The 20678-nt window shown below is 34.1% G+C and overlaps 1 protein-coding gene across 2 annotated transcripts in view; it reads left to right on the top strand.

Annotated features, from left to right (window-relative positions):
* EXOC5 (exocyst complex component 5) overlaps positions 1 to 20678 on the top strand; it is a 57168-nt gene that overhangs the window by 15519 nt on the left and 20971 nt on the right. For both annotated transcript variants that reach the window (XR_009699561.1, XM_061182600.1), the window contains exons 2-12: positions 1963 to 2057; positions 2686 to 2833; positions 3810 to 4004; positions 7672 to 7736; positions 9987 to 10015; positions 13357 to 13466; positions 13977 to 14021; positions 14130 to 14270; positions 15270 to 15352; positions 16670 to 16879; positions 18219 to 18366. Coding sequence is in view for 1 of the 2 variants with exons in the window: in XM_061182600.1 (XP_061038583.1) it covers positions 1963 to 2057; positions 2686 to 2833; positions 3810 to 4004; positions 7672 to 7736; positions 9987 to 10015; positions 13357 to 13466; positions 13977 to 14021; positions 14130 to 14270; positions 15270 to 15352; positions 16670 to 16879; positions 18219 to 18366 (1269 nt within the window). In the remaining variant the exon portion in view is untranslated. The remainder of the gene's footprint in view (positions 1 to 1962; positions 2058 to 2685; positions 2834 to 3809; positions 4005 to 7671; positions 7737 to 9986; positions 10016 to 13356; positions 13467 to 13976; positions 14022 to 14129; positions 14271 to 15269; positions 15353 to 16669; positions 16880 to 18218; positions 18367 to 20678) is intronic.

Below are 20678 nucleotides of genomic sequence, written 5' to 3'. Positions count from 1 at the left end.
ACATTCCCACCAACAGTGTAGGAGGGTTCCCTTTTCTCCGCATCCTGGCCAACATTTGTTATTTGTGTTCTTTTTGATGATAGCCATTCTGACAGGTGTGAGATGACAGCTCATTGTGGTTTTGATTTTCATTTCCCTGATGACTAGCAGTGTTGAGCAGAGCTGAGATTTAAATCACTCTGTTTTCACTGCTGTATAAAACTTAATAGTAACTTTGGGAAACTACGAATAGCTCCTTGTGCCTAAGGTTTAGATGGTGAGGATAAGAAGAATTCAAACTGGAATCGCCAGTAAATGCTATCAGTTTAAGTTACATGCTAAGTGGGAGGCAATATATGATATCTATTTGTACGAAAGAGGGTAATATGGAAAATATGTAAATTAGTGTGTATTAGTCTAAAAAATGCATTATCAGCCAATGGTGAACATTTGAATGTTTATCTTCTTGATTGGGCCTTCTACTCTGATATTCTTTTTTTTTTTTTTTAAAGTTTTTGTTTTTTTGTTTTTTTTTGTTTTTTTAATTTTATTTTATTTATGGCTGTGTTGGGTCTTCGTTTCTGTGCGAGGGCTTTCTCTAGTTGCAGCAAGTGGGGGCCACTCTTCATCGCGGTGCGCAGGCCTCTCACTATCGCGGCCTCTCTTGTTGCGGAGCACAGGCTCCAGATGCGCAGGCTCAGCAATTGTGGCTCACGGGCCTAGTCGCTCCGCGGCATGTGGGATCCTCCCAGACCAGGGCTCGAACCCGTGTCCCCCGCATTGGCAGGCAGATTCTCAACCACTGTGCCACCAGGGAAGCCCTGATATTCTTTTTTTATAATTCTTTTTTTTCTGGGAATGTTTAGAAAATTTTACCCTGCTTTTTCATTTTTTTCATTTTTAAAATATTTATTTATTTATAATTTTTGGCTGTGTTGGGTCTTTGTTGGTGCGTGTGGGCTTTCTCTAGTTGTGGTGAGCGGGGGCTACTCTTCGTTGTGGTGCGCCGGCTTCTCATTGTGGTGGCTTCTCTTATTGCGGATCACGGACTCTAGGCGTGCGGGCTCTAGAGCGCAGGCTCAGTAGTTGTGGCGCACGGGCTTAGTTGTTCTGCGGCATGTGGGATCTTCCCGGACCAGGGCTCAAACCTGTGTCCCCTGCATTGGCAGGCGGATTCTTAACCACGGTGCCACCAGGGAAGTCCTGTCCTGCTTTTTTAATATCAGATATTATACATGAGCATTTTTTTCTCATTTCATTAAATTGTTTTACAACATGATTTTAATAGGAACATAATTGTTTTATCCTGTAAGTTTACTATAATTTTTCAATAATGATTTTGTTGAATATTTGTGTAATAATTTTTCAGTGTTATATATAATACAAAAATTTTGTGTTCATATCTGCTTTTTCCCTTAGAATTTTGTAAGTAGAATTACTGGGTTAAAGGGTATGAGCATTTGTAGTACTTTGATGTTACCAAAATGTTACCTGCTGTCCTCCAAAAATACTGTACCTTTTAACATTTCTAACAATAATGAGAGTGAATTTCAGCTTACCCTCTCCTGTATGCATATTATAATTAAGGAAAAAGAAAAACTTTGTCAGTTTGTGAGGCAAAAAGAAGAACAAAAAAAGTGATAACTAGACCTTATTTGATTACTAGTGAAGCTGTATATGTTTCATGTTTCTTGGCCATTTGTATTTCTTCTATAAATTGTTTGTGTCCCTTGCTCATTTTTCCTTTGGTATGTTCCTGCTCATAATACTCTTTAATATTTTAATATACTGATTTTCATTAAGTAATTTGTTTGTTGAAGATTTTTTTAAATTGAAAAAGCCTGTACATTTTAATAATACAGATGTGTTTAATTAGTAATTTAATTTTAAGTTCTCACATGGTATAAACTGTTTCATTTTTGTAAGTAGTATTAAGTCATGGCCTGTGAAACTTTTTAAAAGAACATTTATTTTGTAAACTAGGAGCCTTTTGTGGCAGATGAGTATATTGAACGTCTTGTATGGAGAACCCCAGGAGGAGGCTCTAGAGGGGGACCTGAAGCTTTTGATCCTAAAAGGTGAAGTAAAAATTTCTTTTTCATAGACCCAATCTAGTACAAATTTGTGTCTGGAATAGAGGTGACTGTTGGAATTCCTTTCAACATTCATGTAAAGGGAGTTAACAACTGGCCAATAAAAGGAAGAAGCATTAGAAGTTTGAGATTTATTTTTTTCCTTTTATGTTTCTTTTATTTTAGAGAAGGACTTTAAGTGATATGGGGGAAGGGATTTTATTGCATTATGAGAATTTAATATTTTCTCCAATTAGTAATAAATTAGAAATGGCTGGCTATACCTCTAAAATAAAACATGTTGAATATGTTGTTTTAAGTATCGGTGTAAATTGGGGGAACAAAAATTCACCATACCCTGGAATGCACAGTATTATTTTTATATAGTATGATTTACCTTTTTAACTATTTCTATAAAATTGGTTTCAATTCGGGGGGTTAATGGAGATTCCCTATGAGGTTTTCATTTATGTCAGAGATAATCCCTAACAGGATGCTGAAGAGAAAATTAACATGTTCATCCTTACCTCAAGGAATGCTCACTAATACTTTGTTTACAATTATAAGTGAACTGGTCACTTCCTAGTGATCAGTTATAGAGGGATTGATACATATTCTAATTTTCCTTTGTTAGATTATTAGAAGAATTTGTAAATCATATTCAAGAACTCCAGATAATGGATGAAAGGATTCAAAGGAAAGTAGAGAAACTAGAGCAACAGTGTCAGAAAGAAGCTAAGGAATTTGCCAAGAAGGTACAAGAGCTCCAGAAAAGCAATCAGGTAAACATTTAGTTAAATAATGAATAGTTTATACAGGCTTTAATATCTTTATTTCCTTTCAGTTTTCAGTTTTTTAAAAAAATCTAGTGCAATAGTAATTGTTGAGGTTTCTTTATACTGCTCCCATCTCATGGGATAAAATGTTAATGAATTGTTATCAGGCACTCTTGGTGCACTTGCTTGCCTACTGAGTGTTGGTTTGGGATCACAGTACTCCCTTAGGATGAGGTGGTATCCATTACAGTGTGGTCCTTGCTTCCTCTTTAACAGTGCAAACTTTTAAGAATGATAATTCAGTAGACCTGTATTTTTAGGGGGTCGTGATTAGCTTGGATATTTAGGTATTTATTTGCATTCTCATTTAATCATAAAGCAAAATAATAATACCAGACCAACTATTGCCTGGATGGAGGTTTTTCCTAGAGGAAACCTGGTCTGGGAAGCTTCACAAAAGTCATGAGGTATATACCCTAATGAGAATGCTGGTGTAACTGGGAAAAGCATGTGCAGAACTCTTCCTCAGTCCATTTGGGAGTAAAACTAGATCTCTAGACTGACTCTGGGGTAAGTAGGCCAAGCTTCTTAGACATTCTTAGGCCCTAAACTTAATCTGGAACCTCTGAACCTCTTTCACAGCCTGGACCTGATGTGGAACTTGATTGCCCTTTGTAAATGTAGTTAGAAGAGCATGTTTAGCATCGCTGCCTCCCAGGGGCTGTTTGTTCTTTAGTGTTAGGGGTTAGCAAGCTGATTTCTGCTCAGATTTCATATGTTTAGATTCCTTCACTTAAGCATGTATAACTGTTAGAAAATAATAAAGTCAGTAATTTACATAAGATAGAGAATGTGTTTTTAAGTAGTTAAGGTGATAGATTCCAAATACTTCTAATGCAGATTCCCCTTGGTAATAATGATAGTATTAGTAGTTAATCTGGGTTGTCTGATTGTATTTTATGCTTGTTCACATTTTTTCTAGGTTGCCTTCCAACATTTCCAAGAACTAGATGAGCACATCAGCTATGTAGCAACCAAGGTCTGTCACCTTGGAGACCAGTTGGAGGGGGTAAACACACCCAGACAACGGGCAGTAGAGGCTCAGAAATTGATGAAATACTTTAATGAGTTTCTAGATGGAGAATTGAAATCTGATGTTTTTACAAATTCTGAAAAGGTGAGCACTGTCAGAAGGATAAAAGCAAATTATAGCATTAATAACAATGCCCTAATTATGAACTACACTTATTACTTTCCAGAGTCAGACTTCAAATCACTGAGTAGCTGACTTATGAAAAGTCTTTATTCTGAAATGTACACTTGTCTACAGATTGCTGATCAAGTATATATATATTCAAATTTTTAGTTGGATTGCCTGGCATTTTTGTTTATGAAATTTGTATGGTTTAGAAATGTTGAGGTAACTATTTTAATAAATATTTCTTTTTCATAATTGACTTCTAATATTAACAGAATTTGATAGTCACATTCCATTGGGTGAGGGGTGGTCTGACCTAAATCATTGACAAGCTGAAGTATCTTTCTATGCAAGGAATTCAGAGCTTCTAGTTTTTGTTACTTGAATAAAGATCTTTTACAAAGAATTAAAGCATAGTTTAGATCAAAGAGAATAGAAAAATCTGAGTTAATTGTTCATGTTAATCTTTTTCATAGCACTAGTCACTTAATCCTGGTCTAAGGTTGCATGGTGTTGGCTGCTGTACAATCTTGGTAGAGGTTATTTAGCTCACTTTCTTCCCCTCGGGGGAAAAAATCAAAATGCATGAAAAAATAGACATTCTTATGGATGGTATATGTACGTAGTGACATTGTCCACTAATATGTTGAATACAGTCTTCCAGAATTTTTCCGAGTGTACTCCATGGGATATCTCAGCGGAATTTTAACAACTAAGTAGTACTGAAGTTCACTTTGAATTAAGCAACACATTTTTTTGTGAGTAGGAACCATATAGGGGTATAGAATTTATAATTTTTAGAGATCTTTGAAAGGAATGGTTACATACGTAGAGATAACTCCTCTAAAGAAAAGGCAGTATTTTAAATAATGAGTTTCAGGAATTATATTTGTAATATAAAGTAGAACTGATAAGATTAACATCAAGAACATTATCATACTTAAACACTTGTAAAATACTGGCAATATCTAGTTTTTATATATTCACGTGATTTTTATATATAATAGTGTACACACACACACACACACACACACACACACACGGCTTGAACACTGAACTGTTTTTCAGGATAGTTTATGGAATGCTTTTATTTTATGTTTCCTAAATATAAACATATTTCTAATGTATTATAAAAGTACATATTTATACATATAAAAATGTTTTTTTGTATATATATAAAATTGTATATAATTCAAGTCTTATACCTTGGGTTACCTTGGATTATACCTGTTGGATTGTAGAGTATATTTATGTTTTGTTATAAACAAAATGCAGATATTTTACCCGGTGTGAGTTGGTCTGTTTATTTGATGCAGCTCAAGGCAGCCATTTAGAATCTAGAGAAAAATAAATATTTTAAAATTGACTGATTACACATATTTTTACCCTGATTTGTATTGCTTGTAATGTTTTGCATAATGAAATTATGTTTTTTACACTTTTCTTTAAACATTTTAATTATCCTCAAGTAATTGTGTAGTTCATGGTATTACTATTGTCTCTTAATTTTTAAGATTTTGATTGAAAGAAGAAGAAAAAATCTTCATATTCTTGCTACTTCATTCACTTGGTCACTAGCTGTCTGTAATTTTTGAAGAGCAAGTAGAGCTAACAGTGCTTAAGCTACTTCCTCTTATTTTCTCTCCTTTGCTTCACTCTCTACCATATCCTGTTTTCTTTCATCTTGTTCCTTTTTTCTTATACTCTAGTCCTCTTTTCCCAATTGTCTTGTTTTTCTCTCATATCTCCCATAAGTTTTGGGTTACTGTTGAATCATTACTTTTGGCCTGGTACTATCACAGTTAACTACACTTAGGAACATCATATATGGTATTAGATTGCTAATTATTAGATAAACTTCTAACTGTCTCAATTTCTGCACTGTGTGCCAGCCACCTTCCCAATGGAAAGAAAAGGAAAATCACCCATGTAGTTAAGGAGGTGTGTGATTGTGGAAGGAATTAGAATGTGAAAAGATAACAACACATCTTCTTCCTTTTTCTTGTTGCTCCATAGTCATTTTTGCTTTTTTTAATCTTTCCTTCTCAGAATCTTCTAATTTTCTTCTCTGGGAAAAAAACCCATTTTATGGCCATAGTATATATTCCCTCTTACCTCTGTCATTACAAAGTATGTTAGTTGTTTCTCTTAGCATCACAACTTAATGTTCTTCATGTAGATAATGCCTGATGGCCCTGATTATCTTTAACCTGTGGTGGTCTCTCACCTTACCCTAACATCAGTAGCGGTGGTCTCTCACCTTACCCTAACATCAGTAGCAGATGTAAGCAAGTTATTAGATTGTGGTTTTGAAAGCTTCTGTACTTTTATAGTATATTTCAACTGATGGATGACCTTAAGAGCTACTTGTGCTTGGAACAATTTTTATAAAATAATTACCTGTGGGAATTCCATAAAATCAAGTGTTATTTACTCTGCTATACTTCTTACTATATTAAGTGAAGTTTGCAAACACTACGTAATGGGGACTTGCATCTCTTAAAACAACAAGAACAAACTCCTGATAGGAACATAAAACATATATGTAGGTCCTTTCTGAAGGGAGTATCGGTGAGGAGAAAAGGGTGGACATTGCTAGTACAACTAAATGGCATGGTGAGAAGAGATAATGCAGTGGTATCTGTGCCCATGTTCAGTAGAATAGAGTGAGCATCCGGTAACTGAAAATGACAGTGACATGCTGACTAGGAGAGAAGAGATAACTGAAGCAGAAATGCTATCTATATTCACTATTGTTGGGCAAAACAACAATATCGTTTGGTCCTGCTTTTGTTTTCCACAGTTGCTTGCCAGACTTCACATGAGTACTCGGTTAGAAAGGTCTGTGTTAATGTTCTCAGCTCTTCCTTCACGTTTGCATGAGTCTCTCTCTCTCTCTCTTTTTTTTTTAGTGTAAAAGAAAGTGAATGATCATAAAGTCATTTAATTAGAGGTGTGCCAAAATAAAACTCAATACTTATTTGAAATTTGCTTTAAAAAGTAAACATTATATAACTCCCCTATACATTAGTGTGAATAAGCACAAATGTCTGCATTTTAAGAATTTTGGACCCCTTGCCTAAATCCTTTAGTTCCACAACTTGAATAAGTACAAACATTTCTGTACCATTTTCCATTCTAGAAACTTCATATTAAACTTAATCTTTGCTTTTATAACAAGTTTTATAACTTGATATGTTCATTAAATGACAGGCATTTTGTTGTTTTTTTTCTTCACTTAAAAATGGGATATATACAGCAGTATGATCTGAATTATTTTCATAAATCTTGTTTATCGTTTCACAAACTCAGAAGATACTTAAATTTGCTTTCAGCGATCAATGATTTGAATTTTTTCCGAGTAAACTTGAACTGCAGGTTTCATTGGGAAGGGATTGTGGCATTATAAAATCACAAGATTTCAGTACAATAATGACAAATGTTTATGTTTTATTGACTCATTATTGGTGATACCCCAGATGTATTCCTGTTGCTCATAAGATTTTATTTGTTGTGTTTTTTAAAGAAAATTGTTTGGGTGAGTGTCTGTGGGCATACATAGAAGAATATTACTATTTTTAAATATAAAATTATTTTTTGATATGTATAAAGGTTTTTTTAAATTATTGCTTTTGTTTTTTAATAGATAAAGGAGGCAGCAGACATCATTCAGAAGTTGCACCTAATTGCCCAGGAGTTACCTTTTGATAGGCAAGTTTATTTCTCAAGAGCTAATTTGAGTATATGGTGTAGTGTATAGAATAAAATTGTACTTTTTCCTGTATGATTTTGCTCATTAATTCAACAAGAACTTATTGAGGACAGCCTTTGTACAGGTACAGTATGTAATAGCTGATTGAAAAAAATGTGGTATCTTAACAACTAAATTTAATGATATATCTTGAAATAATTTCAATCTTATGTTTTTCTTTTGAAAAAAATTGATGGAGAATTTTGAAATTGGAGTAAGATTTTGAATTTTATTTTTTTCTGGACTTTGATAAACAGACTAGAAGGGGACAGAGAAAGTTTAAACATGGGGCTCTTGAGCTCCTTCTTCTTCTGTCTACATGAGAATACTTAAGCTTTTAGGGGTCTTGGACACCTTTGAAAAGCTGGTGAAAGCTATGAAATTTCCTTAAAAAATTCAGATACACAGACTGTTGTATACAATTTCATGGAGTTTTAGACCCTTTAGCCTATCTGTAGGCTCCTTCCTAGGGACTTCAGGTTAAGAAATCCTGTTTTAGATGCAAGACCCTAGGGCCATTGCTAAGTTAGGTATAAATGGTTTCATCCTAAAAGAAACTTCACTGAGAAGGAAATTCTTTCATGATTTCCTTTAGTTCATGGAATGTCAGACTTTATAATAAAATCTTGTTAACAGTGGTTCTCCCATTTAAATATCTGGAAAAAATGTCTTCCCTTTTAACAGATAATATACGTATTTTATTCTTTTGGTAATACTTGAAAATCCTGAGGTACAGGTAGAATGTAAATGTATTGCTATACTTAAAGCTTGTCCATTATGTCCCAAACATAGAGCGAAAGTGAATTCCCTACCCCCCAATATATCTTATTTTACTCTGAACTTTGTATCATCATAAAGGATTAGCAGTAATAATCATCTATCATTTAGCTATTATTAATAATCTCATACTTGTCCAGCATTATGAGCAATGATTTTTAATGTCACCCACAAAAAACCTCTCTTTAACTTTATTTCAGAGTTAAACCATTTACTTAAATGGGTAAAATGTATGGCTCACAATAAGTGCATCATAATTGTTGGCTTCATCTGTCTCCCACGCCTACAAACACACAGGCATATACTCATCTTCTCCTGCTTCTCAATTACATGCTTCTCTTGCAGTTTTGTTTTAGCGTATCAAGCCTTAGAATTGAATATATAGCCTAATCAAGTTTAATTTTTTCACAAAGATCAATATGGCCTAACATACTCTGTGATCCACTGTGACTTTGATATCAATTTTGTATAGATCTTTAAATTATTACCTTCTTCATCTGTCTTTGGCATTCTTTTGCCACCCACTCTCCTGTCTCTTCAAACTAATTACATAAGATCTCTCAACATTAATTTTCCATGTTGTGCATTCCCCCTTGATACTTATGATTTGAAAAAAATTCTAGTGTATGGTAGTGTGTGATATTTTAGTTTTTGAATTTGCAGAGGTTGAATGCTAGGCACATTACTGGGTCCTTTTTATGGCTTCCATTTTATTTTTCTAGTTTTAAAATAACTCATTTGTATATGCTTATTTTATAGTTGTTTTTCTTTAAGTAACAATAGTGGAACGTCATATGAGGAAATCCCAACTGAGGGGAAAATAGACAAATATCAAGTGAATTTAAAATGCCGGTGCATATGAGTAGGGACAATAACCCAGTTGTTGGGGCCTTCTGGGTTGTTAATGCCTCATACAGAATTCCTCCCTTTAAAAGGGAATTGGTGGGACTTCCCTGGTGGTCCAGTGGTTAAGACTTCGCCTTCTAATGCAGGGGGTGCAGGTTTGATCCCTGGTCAGGGAGCTAAGATCCCATATGCCTCTGGGCCAAAAAACCAAAACATAAAACAGAAGCAATATTACAGCAAGTTCAATAAAGACTTTAAAAAAAAATGGTCCACATCAAAAAAAAGGGGGTGGGGGAATTGGTTATTCAATGTGAATTTCCTCAGTGAGAACCAGATACCCCATCTGGATTGCCCAAATTCAGTTTTGTTACATGGCATGCTTCCTACTATCAGTACTCTCTCCCCTCTGGCTTTGTCTTTCCCTCCCCTCCCTCCCTCCCCCGCTTCCTTCCTTTTTTTCTGACGACATTTAGTATAGAGGATTCCTATGTACCCCCAAAACCAGTTTCCCCTTTTATTAACATCTTACATTACTATGGTACATTTGTCACAAATAATGAACCTCATCATTGGTTTTTATCTTTCAGATTTTCCGAAGTTAAATCCAAAATTGCAAGTAAGTGGGGTTCTATTTATTTAACTGTTTTGGATAGGTAATCAAACTACTTGTATAAAAGAAAGAAAATAGTAAAAGAAGAGAGTGGGAACAATGTCATCCTCCCACCCCATCCCTGAGTTTGATTCCTCTTCCTTGAAACAACTGTGATCAATTTCTTGGGTATTCTTCCAGAATATTCTATGGATATACAAGCATAAGACATAAATCGTGTATATAATGTGTAGAATTTAGTTCTGCTGTCCACATTTATTTTAAAATAATTGGTGGCATGCTATACAAATAGCTTCCATACCTTGTGTTTTTAATTTAACAGTGTATCTTGCGGATTGTTTTTGTATTCATACATACAGTTCTAATGTAGGTTCTCTTTTTTTAAAGCTAGCCCATAATGACCATTTCAGTACCTATTTAACTCCTTACATGATAGCTTGATTCTTGATCTTTGGATTGTATTTTAAGCAGATCATTCTGGATTTCTTGAAAAGCTGCTATATTTGCAGGCTCCCGTGGTAGTCTAAGTCACTGTTTTGGGAAGTCATTGAAGTTCAGAGACCACCTGTTTTCCCAAAAGTGTACCGTAATAGCCTCAAGAATGTAGTGAATCAAATACCACATGTTGTCTTAAGGTGTACCTTGGTATAGAATCTGCCATTGTTTGTAGTAAAGGCATCTGAACTCTAGTAAAGAGTTTTATAACTCTGCTCACCCTTTCCATAAATTCAGGTTTAAGATTTTTCCTGTCTCTTGCTATCACAAATGACATCCAGAAGGTTTTTCCCAGGCAGCTGCTTTTTTTTTTAAAACATCTTTATTGGAGTATAGTTGCTTTACAATGGGGTGTTAAGTTTCTGCTTTATAACAAAGTGAATCAGCTATACATATACACATATCCCCATATCCCCTCCCTCTTGCGTCTCCTTCCCACCCTCCCTATCCCACCCCTCTAGGTGGTAACAGAGCACTGAGCTGATCTCCCTGTGCTATGCTGCTGCTTCCCACTAGCTACCTATTTTACATTTGGTACTGTATATATGTCAGTGTTACTCTCTCACTTCATCCCAGCTTACCCTTGCCCCTCCCCATGTCCTCAAGTCCATTCTCTATGCCTGTGTCTTTATTCCTGTCCTGCCCCTAGGTTCATGAGAACCATTTTGTTTTTTTTAGATTCCATAGATATGTGTTAGCTTACAGTATTTGTTTTTCTCTTTCAGACTTACTTCACTCTGTATGACAGACTCTAGGTCCATCCACCTCACTACAAATAACTCAATTTCTTTTCCTTTTATGGCTGAGTAATATTCCATTGTATATATGTGCCACATCTTCTTTATCCATTCACCTGTCGATGGACACTTAGGTTGCTTCCATGTCCTGGCTATTGTAAATAGAGCTGCAGTGAACATTGTGGTTCATGACTCTTTTTGAATTATGGTTTTCTCAGGGTATATGCCCAGTAGTGGGATTGCTGAGTCGTATGGTAGTTCTATTTGTAGTTTTTTAAGGAACCTCCATACTGTTCTCCATAGTGGCTGTATCAATTTACATTCCCACCAACAGTGCAAGAGGGTTCCCTTTTCTCCACACCCTCTCTAGCATTTATTGTTTGTGGATTTTTTGATGATGGCCATTCTGACTGGTGTGAGGTGATATCTCATTGTAGTTTTGATTTGTATTTCTCTAATGATTAGTGATGTTGAGCATCCTTTCATGTGTTTGTTGGCAATCTGTGTATCTTCTTTGGAGAAATGTCGATTTAGGTCTTCTGCCCATTTTTGGATTGGGTTGTTTGTTTTTTTGATATTGAGCTGCATGAACTGCTTGTAAATTTTGGAGATGAATCCTTTGTCAGTTGCTTCATTTGCAAATATTTTCTCCCATTCTGAGGGTTGTCTTTTTGTCTTGTTTATGGTTTCCTTTGCTGTGCAAAAGCTTTTAAGTTTCATTAGGTCCCATTTGTTTATTTTTGTTTTTATTTCCATATCTCTAGGAGGTGGGTCAAAAAGGATCTTGCTGTGATTTATGTCATTGAGTGTTCTGCCTATGTTTTCCTCTAAGAGTTTGATAGTGTCTGGCCTTACATTTAGGTGTTTAATCCATTTTGAGTTTATTTTTGTGTGTGGTGTTAAGGAGTGTTCTAATTTCATTCTTTTACCTGTAGCTGTCCAGTTTTCCCATCACCACTTATTGAAGAGGCTGTCTTTTCTCCACTGTATATTCTTGTCTCCTTTATCAAAAATAAGGTGACCATATGTGTGTGGGTTTATCTCTGGGCTTTCTATCCTGTTCCATTGATCTATATTTCTGTTTTTGTGCCAGTACCATACTGCCTTGATTACTGTAGCTTTGTAGCATAGTCTGAAGCCTGGGAGCCTGATTCCTCCAGCTCCGTTTTTCTTTCTCAAGATTGCTTTTGCTATTCAGGGTCTTTTGTGTTTCCATACAAATTGTGAAATTTTTTGTTCTAGTTCTGTGAAAAAGGCCATTGGTAGTTTGATAGGGATTGCAATGAATCTGTAGATTGCTTTGGGTAGTATAGTCATTTTCACAATGTTGATTCTTCCAGTCCTAGAACATGGTATATCTCTCCATCTGTTTGCATCAGCTTTAATTTCTTTCATCAGTGTCTTACAGTTTTCTGCATACAGGTCTTTTGTCTCCTTAGGTAGGTTTATTCCTAGGTATTTTATTCTTTTTGTTGCATTGGTAAATGGGGATGTTTCCTTAATTTCTCTTTCAGATTTTTCATCATTAGTGTATAGGAATGCAAGAGATTTCTGTGCATTGATTTTGTATCCTGCTACTTCACCACATTCATTGATTAGCTCTAGTAGTTTTCTGGTAACATCTTTAGGATTCTCTATGTATAGTATCATGTCATCTGCAAACAGTGACAGCTTTACTTCTTCTTTTCTGATTTGTATTCCTTTTATTTCTTTTTCTTCTCTGATTGCTGGCTAAAACTTCCAAAACTATGTTGAATAATAGTGGTGAGGGTGGACAGCCTTGTCTTGTTCCTGATCTTAGAGGAAATGGTTTTAGTTTTTCACCATTGAGAACGATTTTGCCAGCCAGCTGCTTTTTTACATAGCAGTGGTAAATGGCAGTCACACTGTAGGAGCTCACCTGTTTTACCAGTTGGGAAGATTTTTTGGTCTTGAAAATATAGGTTTATATACCACAGTATATTATAAGGTTTTGATCCACTACCTATAATCTCATATAGTTTTTGTAATTCTTTTAAAAGAAACCTAGATTCCTAGTCATTATAAAGAAACCATATACTCATAAATAACTTGGATACTTTGTCTCATTGTAGCTGAATGACATTCTATTTTTAGGTAAATACCATGATTTAGAATGCCAACTGATTCAGGAGTTTACCAGTGCTCAAAGAAGAGGTGAAATCACCAGAATGAGAGAAGTAGCAGCTGTTTTACTCCATTTTAAGGTAAATAGTAAAAATTTAAAATGCAGATTAGTTTTAAAGAGTGTGGAGATTATATGAATTCTATATATTGTAGTCTCTGTTTTTCCCTGGTTGTATGAGTCAGTGATAATTTTCATTATTTGGAATAATTTGAATGTACATTTGTATCTTTCTCCAGAAATGATATTAAATTTTAGGTAGTTAATATTATTTAAATAAGGATCTTATATTCAATAATATTAATATTTTATCACTGAATTTTTATATAGTTTGACATAGAAAATCATATTGTCTGCCTTCGGGGTGTTTAATGTTTTTTTTTTTTAGTCAAACATTTGATGAAATAATTCAAAAGCCAGAAAGCTTGACCTTAAGTTTGGAATATAGGAACCAGAGAGTAGCTATTACCGTTGGCCATTATTGAGGCATAGACATAGCTTTATTACATATAATACCTCTTTTATTGACGTTGTTGTTATTATTGTTATAATTGAACCACAACAGTGATGTGTATTTCTTTCTTCTTCCTAGGGTTATTCCCATTGTGTTGATGTTTATATAAAGCAGTGCCAGGAGGTAACATAACAGTACACTTTATTGGATTTTATTTTATTTTATGCTAATTTGTGTTTTAAAAAAACATTTTAAAATTATATATTCAATGAAAATTCCTCTGCTGTTTAGGGTGCTTACTTGAGAAATGATATATTTGAAGATGCAACAATACTCTGTCAACGGGTGAACAAACAAGTTGGAGATATCTTTAGTAATCCAGAAACAGTACTGGCTAAACTTATTCAAAATGTATTTGAAATCAAACTACAGGTAATTTTAAACAATTATTAAGTACTTAAGGCAATATGTGATTTTTTTCCTCTGTGTTTTAAAAGTTTTTAAAATTTAGTTTATTTGTGTAATATCCTCAGGCATAGTAATCCACTTATTAAGTGTAGGAGAAAGGAATGACAGTGTCATGCTTTAAAAAAAAAAAATGTTTTATTGTTCACCAAGAAAAAAGGTGCTCATCACTCAGTGTCATCAGAGCATGTGTTTGAAATTACATGTGTATCAGGTTGTGGTAGGTTAGCCTCAGTTTTAATTTTTATTGGTTTCTTACCTTGACCAATAGCTGGCATTTTTGAGATTGAACAAGAATTACAGGCTCAATCTGTAGAATTTTTTATAATATGGTACTAAGATTAAAAGAAAACACACAGGAATTTCATTTACAACCTTGACTTCCATAGCTCTATACTTTAAGGCAACATTTCCTAAACTATGTTTACCAATGGATTGAGCAACATTAAATAAGTGTTGTCTTTAAAACACAATTCAGGACTTTTAATAGCCTTTAAAGATACTAATATGTATTGTGATTCTCTAGAAGTGGAGATGTAATGTACAGCATTTCCCAAGTTTATAGTAATGTCTCAAAGGACACTAGTGTTACTTTGACTACAGTTTGGGAAAAGCTGCTTTAAGGAATTGACCATATTGATGTAGCTTCAGGTTTTGTTTTTTGGGATTTTTTATTTTTTCCCCCAATGTACTTCATGAGGCAGGATAGGCAGATTTCAAAAGACAAGGTATTTGAGATTCTTAATGCTTATTCCCAACACTGATAAGATGTATGAGTAAATATGAGAAGCAGTAAAAATTAAAAACCTTTTTTTTTTTATATTGGTCTCTTTTCTATGCATTGCCTTTTCCACTGGATTTTAAGTCAGAACAGTTCAAGAATGTGGAGTAATTCTAGAGAAAAAAAAAATTGGCTATATAATTTAATATTTACTTAATTGACAGAATGTTGACTTTTTTTTTTAGAGCTTTGTGAAAGACCAGTTAGAAGAATGTAGGAAATCCGATGCAGAGCAGTATCTCAAAAGTCTCTACGATTTATATACAAGGTATATTTTTAATTATTAGAAAATAGTAATATCTCACATTTTCTTTTTTTCAAATAGAAAATGGGGAAGTATTCAGGTATTTTTGAATAACAGTTTGTCAGATAGCAATATACCTTTTAGCATTAAATGCTTGACTGTATAGACTAGTATTGTACAAGAGCAGCATTCTTAGCATGTTAACTTAAGGAATTGGATATTATGCTTTATATTAATGTACTTTAATGAAATATAAAAACCTTGTTTAAGACTTGAGAGTTTTGTTTCTGATTTTAATTGTAAGCTAGTTCATTATTCTTTAATTTTTTTCTTTAAGAACTAGTATAATTACATTTATCTGCAGTTAAAACTTTAAAAGTTGAGAAAGGGAGTGACAAACTCTTTTTTAAATTTATTTATTTTATTTTTATTTATTTTTGGCTGTGTTGGGTCTTAGTTGCTGCGTGCGGGCTTTCTCTAGTTGCGGCGAACGGGGGCTATTCTTTGTTGCGGTGCCCGGGCTCCTCGTTGCAGTGGCTTCTCTTGTGGAGCATGGGCTCTAGAGCGCAGGCTCAGTAGTTGTGGTGCATGGGCTTAGTTGCTTTGCGACATGTGGGATCTTTCCGGACCAGGGCTCAAACGCATGTCCCCTGCGTTGGCAGGCGGATTCTTAACCACTGCGCCACCAGGGAAGCCCCCAGAGTGACAAACTCTTATATGACAATTTCAGACTTAAGTCTGATGTGAAAATTTGTCTTGTGCTTTTGTAAATGGCACTGTTATACTTTGTAGAAGCTTCATGTGGAGTTTTTTTCCAACTCTATTGCTCTTCTTTGTTGTCATCACTTTGAGAAGAGGGTTTTCAAAAGTAACTATAATCAGGAAGTCCATCTCAACAACAGCACTATTGTGAGCCTATCTTCAACAGTGAGAAACAGAAAATTAGAGGAAAGTCCAGGGACAAAGACTGAAGAGAATGAAGAGCGCATAGACTTCTCAGTATTTTGACTTGTGTACCATGTCATGAATGGCATACTTGAAGCCATTCTGCCACTGTTGCCATTTCTAGTCTGGTTGGTTGCCTCAGTTTCCTCTCCTGAGTCATCTCTAGGAGTTTATGGTAGTTTTCAAAACCATGATGTTGTTTGTAATATTCATTCTACTTAATATATATAACCCTATACAGTCGCTGTCTGCATCCTAAGTAACTTCCCAGGGTTTAAGAAATGGTGGTGTAACATAAGTTATTAAAAAGTCACGTTATAAAAATATGTATTTCTTAAATATTGTTACTATACCTAAAATATACATTAATCTTTTTTCTCCCTTTTGCATGAAAAGAACCACAAATCTTTCCAGCAAGTTGATGGAGTTTAACTTAGGTACTGATAAACAGACTTTCTTGTCTAAGCTTATCAAGTCCATTTTCATTTCCTATTTGGAGAACTATATTGAAGTGGAGACTGGATATTTGAAAAGCAGAAGTGCTATGATCCTACAGCGCTATTATGATTCAAAAAACCATCAAAAGAGAGCCATTGGCACAGGAGGGTAAGTGTTTTTGTTAAATGTTATAGTTAAAACTAAAGATACTAAAAGCTATTATATTTGGACAAACTTGTAAAATATTGATAGTCATTAGAATTTTCTGTGAAGAATTTTTTTAATACAGTTTGTTTACACCATTCATCAAATCCTTTCTCTTGAGCCACATGTTGAAATGTTCCTACATAACATTATTAAAATGTAAAGCAGAATACTAGTACCATAAAGAGTTCCTCCCTCCCTCCCTCCCTCCCTCCCTCCCTCCCTCCCTCGCTCCCTTCCTGCCTTCCTTCCTGCCTTCCTTCCTTCCTTCCTTTTTTTAGACTGAGTAAATTATTCCAGGTTATTAACTAGGAAGCACATTGTTTTATTGCTGCTATTGCAGGTGTGGTTAAAAAAAAAAATGCAGATCGTTCACAATTTTGTACCCTGAGCTTTTTCATGACTTGGGCATAAAATTATTTAAGTAATACATTAAAACGTGAATGTACTTACCTACTAGAATAAAATTAAATGATTTGCTGTAAGAATTGGTGGCAACTCAGTTATCTAGATCTCAACTATCTGGAATTGAGTTGATTTTAGGATGAATCAGAATGACCTCTGTGGAGCCATATAATCAGAGTTGACAGTTCACATAATGCACACCCAAATCATTTTCTTGTTTCCCAGTTTGTCATATATTAAATAATGATCATGGAGAGATTATAATTAGCAATAAGAAGTGACATCTGAAAGGCAGTAGCAAGTAAAAGAGAAAAACTAAAAAACAATCATAAGAATTTTTTGAAAAATTAGTTCACAGTCTGGAGCTGTATATTCTAGGAACAAAAAAATGTAATTTTCTAAAGATACTGTCATGTAATAAATGTTCTTAATGACCCTCAGTCATTGAGAAAAGCTAAATTATGTTTAATAATAATGAAATGTACAATATGTTTAAATGGTTAATATGTTTAAAAATCTTTAAAATTTTAAAGTTTGTTTTAAGCAGGACCATTTAGTTATCTGGAATATTAACTTATTTGGAAAAGCCCACTTCCTAAGGAAACCAGACAAGGAGTTTTGGGCTACTGAGTCAGAATTGTAGAGTTGAAAGAGACTTTAGAGATAATAACTCCAAATCTACTCATTTTTCAGATGAACGTCTTCTGTTTAGAGATTAATGCTTGCTTCACTTTACAGAACTACTTACTGAAATTAGAAGTTTTAGGCCTCCTGGCTGTTGGTCTATGTTTCTTCTTCTTTCTTTTTCTTAGTTCATGTATACTAAGTTTGAGAGTATTTGAAATTGAAATCTATGTATAGTAGTGTTCTTTTTTCATTTGTTGGTATTATGCACTAGTATTCAAGATTTGAAAGAGAGAATTAGACAGCGTACCAACTTACCACTGGGGCCAAGTATCGATACTCATGGAGAGACTTTCCTATCCCAAGAAGTGGTGGTTAATCTTTTACAAGAAACCAAGCAAGCCTTTGAAAGATGTCATAGGGTAAGAGTAATTGTAGATTTATTTTATTTGTATATAGTTGTGTATTTTAATTTTTCTCTGGTTAGGAACAATTGTTTATTGTAATAAAAAATAGGATTTTTGCTTGGGGAACAGAATTATTTTTAAATTATTTAGAAGTATATTTTAACATAATTTTAAAGTTGAGTGTATCAAATTTTCTTTAGTGAGATATTAAATCAAGATATGAAAGGGAAAGTTAGACCTATCTTATAAAGAAATAGAGTATTAGGGAGAGAAGGATGTTTAAGAACACAGATATCAAAGGAAAGGAAAAGTTGACTCCATTAAAATTTAGAATTTCTTCCACAAACATACTTTAACAAAGTAACAGATAAGTCACAGCCTCTGAGAAGGTATTTGTAACCAGTATTACTAACAGAAGATTTATAAAACAAATAGTAGTGGTTAATAATTGTATACCACATACTATGTTCCAGGCACTATTCCAAGCACTTTAGGTATGTTATTAACTCATTTAATCATTGTAACATTTCTGTGAGGTTATTATTCCTGTTTTACAGAGGAAGAAACTGAGGTATATACTTCTTAAGTATGAAGTTGAGAGTTGAAGCAGTCTTAATTTTTTATTTGTATTGATGTATATCATCTATATACTTATATTGATAGATAGTAAATCAATATAAATTATACATATAAATATAAATCAATAGAAAACAAGTCAAAGGCTACACATAAATACAGAAAATATAAATTATCAATAAGATATTCAGTCTCACTAGTGGGGAAATGAAACTTAAAACAGGGAAAATACTATGTCATTCTCAATAGGTTGGCAAAAATTAAGAAGTCTGTTGATACTAAGTATTGGTAAGGGTGTGGAGCAATAGAAGTTCTCATACACTGCCCATGGAAGTAAAAATTGGTAGACTTTGGAGAGTAGTTTGTTAATTCCTTAGAGAAATTTGTAGGTGCACATGACATGTCTAACATCATAAGCTATGTTGTTTGTCATGGTGAAAAATTAGAAACAAACAAGGTGTGCAGTAAAGAGAATTGATAAACTGACATTGTTCATATACTAGAAAACTATATACCAATTTAAATGACTAAACTAGAGTTACATGTATCATCAGCATGAATAAATCTCAAAAATGCAATGTTTAGTGAAAAGAGCAAAATGAGGAAAAGATATATTCAGTATACCACAACATAAAATTTTAAAAAGTAAAACAATACTTTATATTATTCAGGAGCATACACAAGCATAGGCGTGATAAACAACTTCAGAGTAGTGGTTGCCTTGGGAGGAATACCCAAGGGACGTTATCTATATGTATAATGTTGGACAACTCCTGCCCCCCAAAAGGAAGAAAATCTGAAGTACATTTGGAGAAATGTTAAGATATGACACATCTGGGTAGGTGATGGGTATATTTGGTACAGTAATATCTGTACTTTTCTGAATACTGGAAATATATTAAAATGTTTCTAAAGCATCGGATCATCAAACATGAAGCTGTCAACATATTTATTTGAATCACAGCAACTAGGTCTAAATCATGACCTTCTGTCTGGAAAGTCATGAGATTGAAAATCAGTTTAATTCACTGCAGTCTGATCCAACAAACATTATTTTGTGTTTACTTTGTACCATCTGCCATGTTAGGCATTGAGGTTATAAATACAAGACATTTACGTTACTTTTGAGTAGTGTGGAGAAAAGAGGTAGACATATAAAGAATTAGTGCAAGGTAGGTAAACACTGCTGGGACCAAAGAGGAAACAACCAGCTCTGCCTGGTTAAGGAATTGAGAAAGAGTATCAGGAAAGATTTCAAAAAGGAGGAGACATTTGAGGTCTGGATCTTGAAAGCTAAATCGGATATCTTCAAGAGGGTGATTCTGGCAAGCTGCTTCAGGAATAGAGTAAATTACGTGCACAAAGACATATACAAATATCAATCATGCAGTATGAAATGCTTGAACTAAAAAAGGATGTGGGGAGAGTAATAAGTCAGGAGGTTGAAAATGTAGACAAAAACTCTTTGTATACCATACTTAGAAATTTGGACTTGACCTTGTTAAGTGATGATGGAAACTTTAAAGGATATTAAAAAGGGCAGTGTAATGAGCAGATTGGTGTTTTTTTCCTTTCTTTTTAAAAAACTTAGTAACTTTGAGATATAATTGACCTTCAATAAACTGCATGTATTTGAACTGTACAATTTGGTAACTTTGGTAAATTATGTGTACATTTGTGAAACTATAACGCAGTCAAGATAATGAACAGATCCATCACCTCCAAAAGTTTCCTTCTGCCCTTTTAAAATC

The sequence above is a fragment of the Eubalaena glacialis genome, chromosome 2, assembly GCF_028564815.1.
Source record: "Eubalaena glacialis isolate mEubGla1 chromosome 2, mEubGla1.1.hap2.+ XY, whole genome shotgun sequence".
Taxonomy (NCBI): Eukaryota; Metazoa; Chordata; class Mammalia; order Artiodactyla; family Balaenidae; genus Eubalaena; species Eubalaena glacialis.
This window is presented reverse-complemented; position numbering and strand designations above follow the sequence as displayed.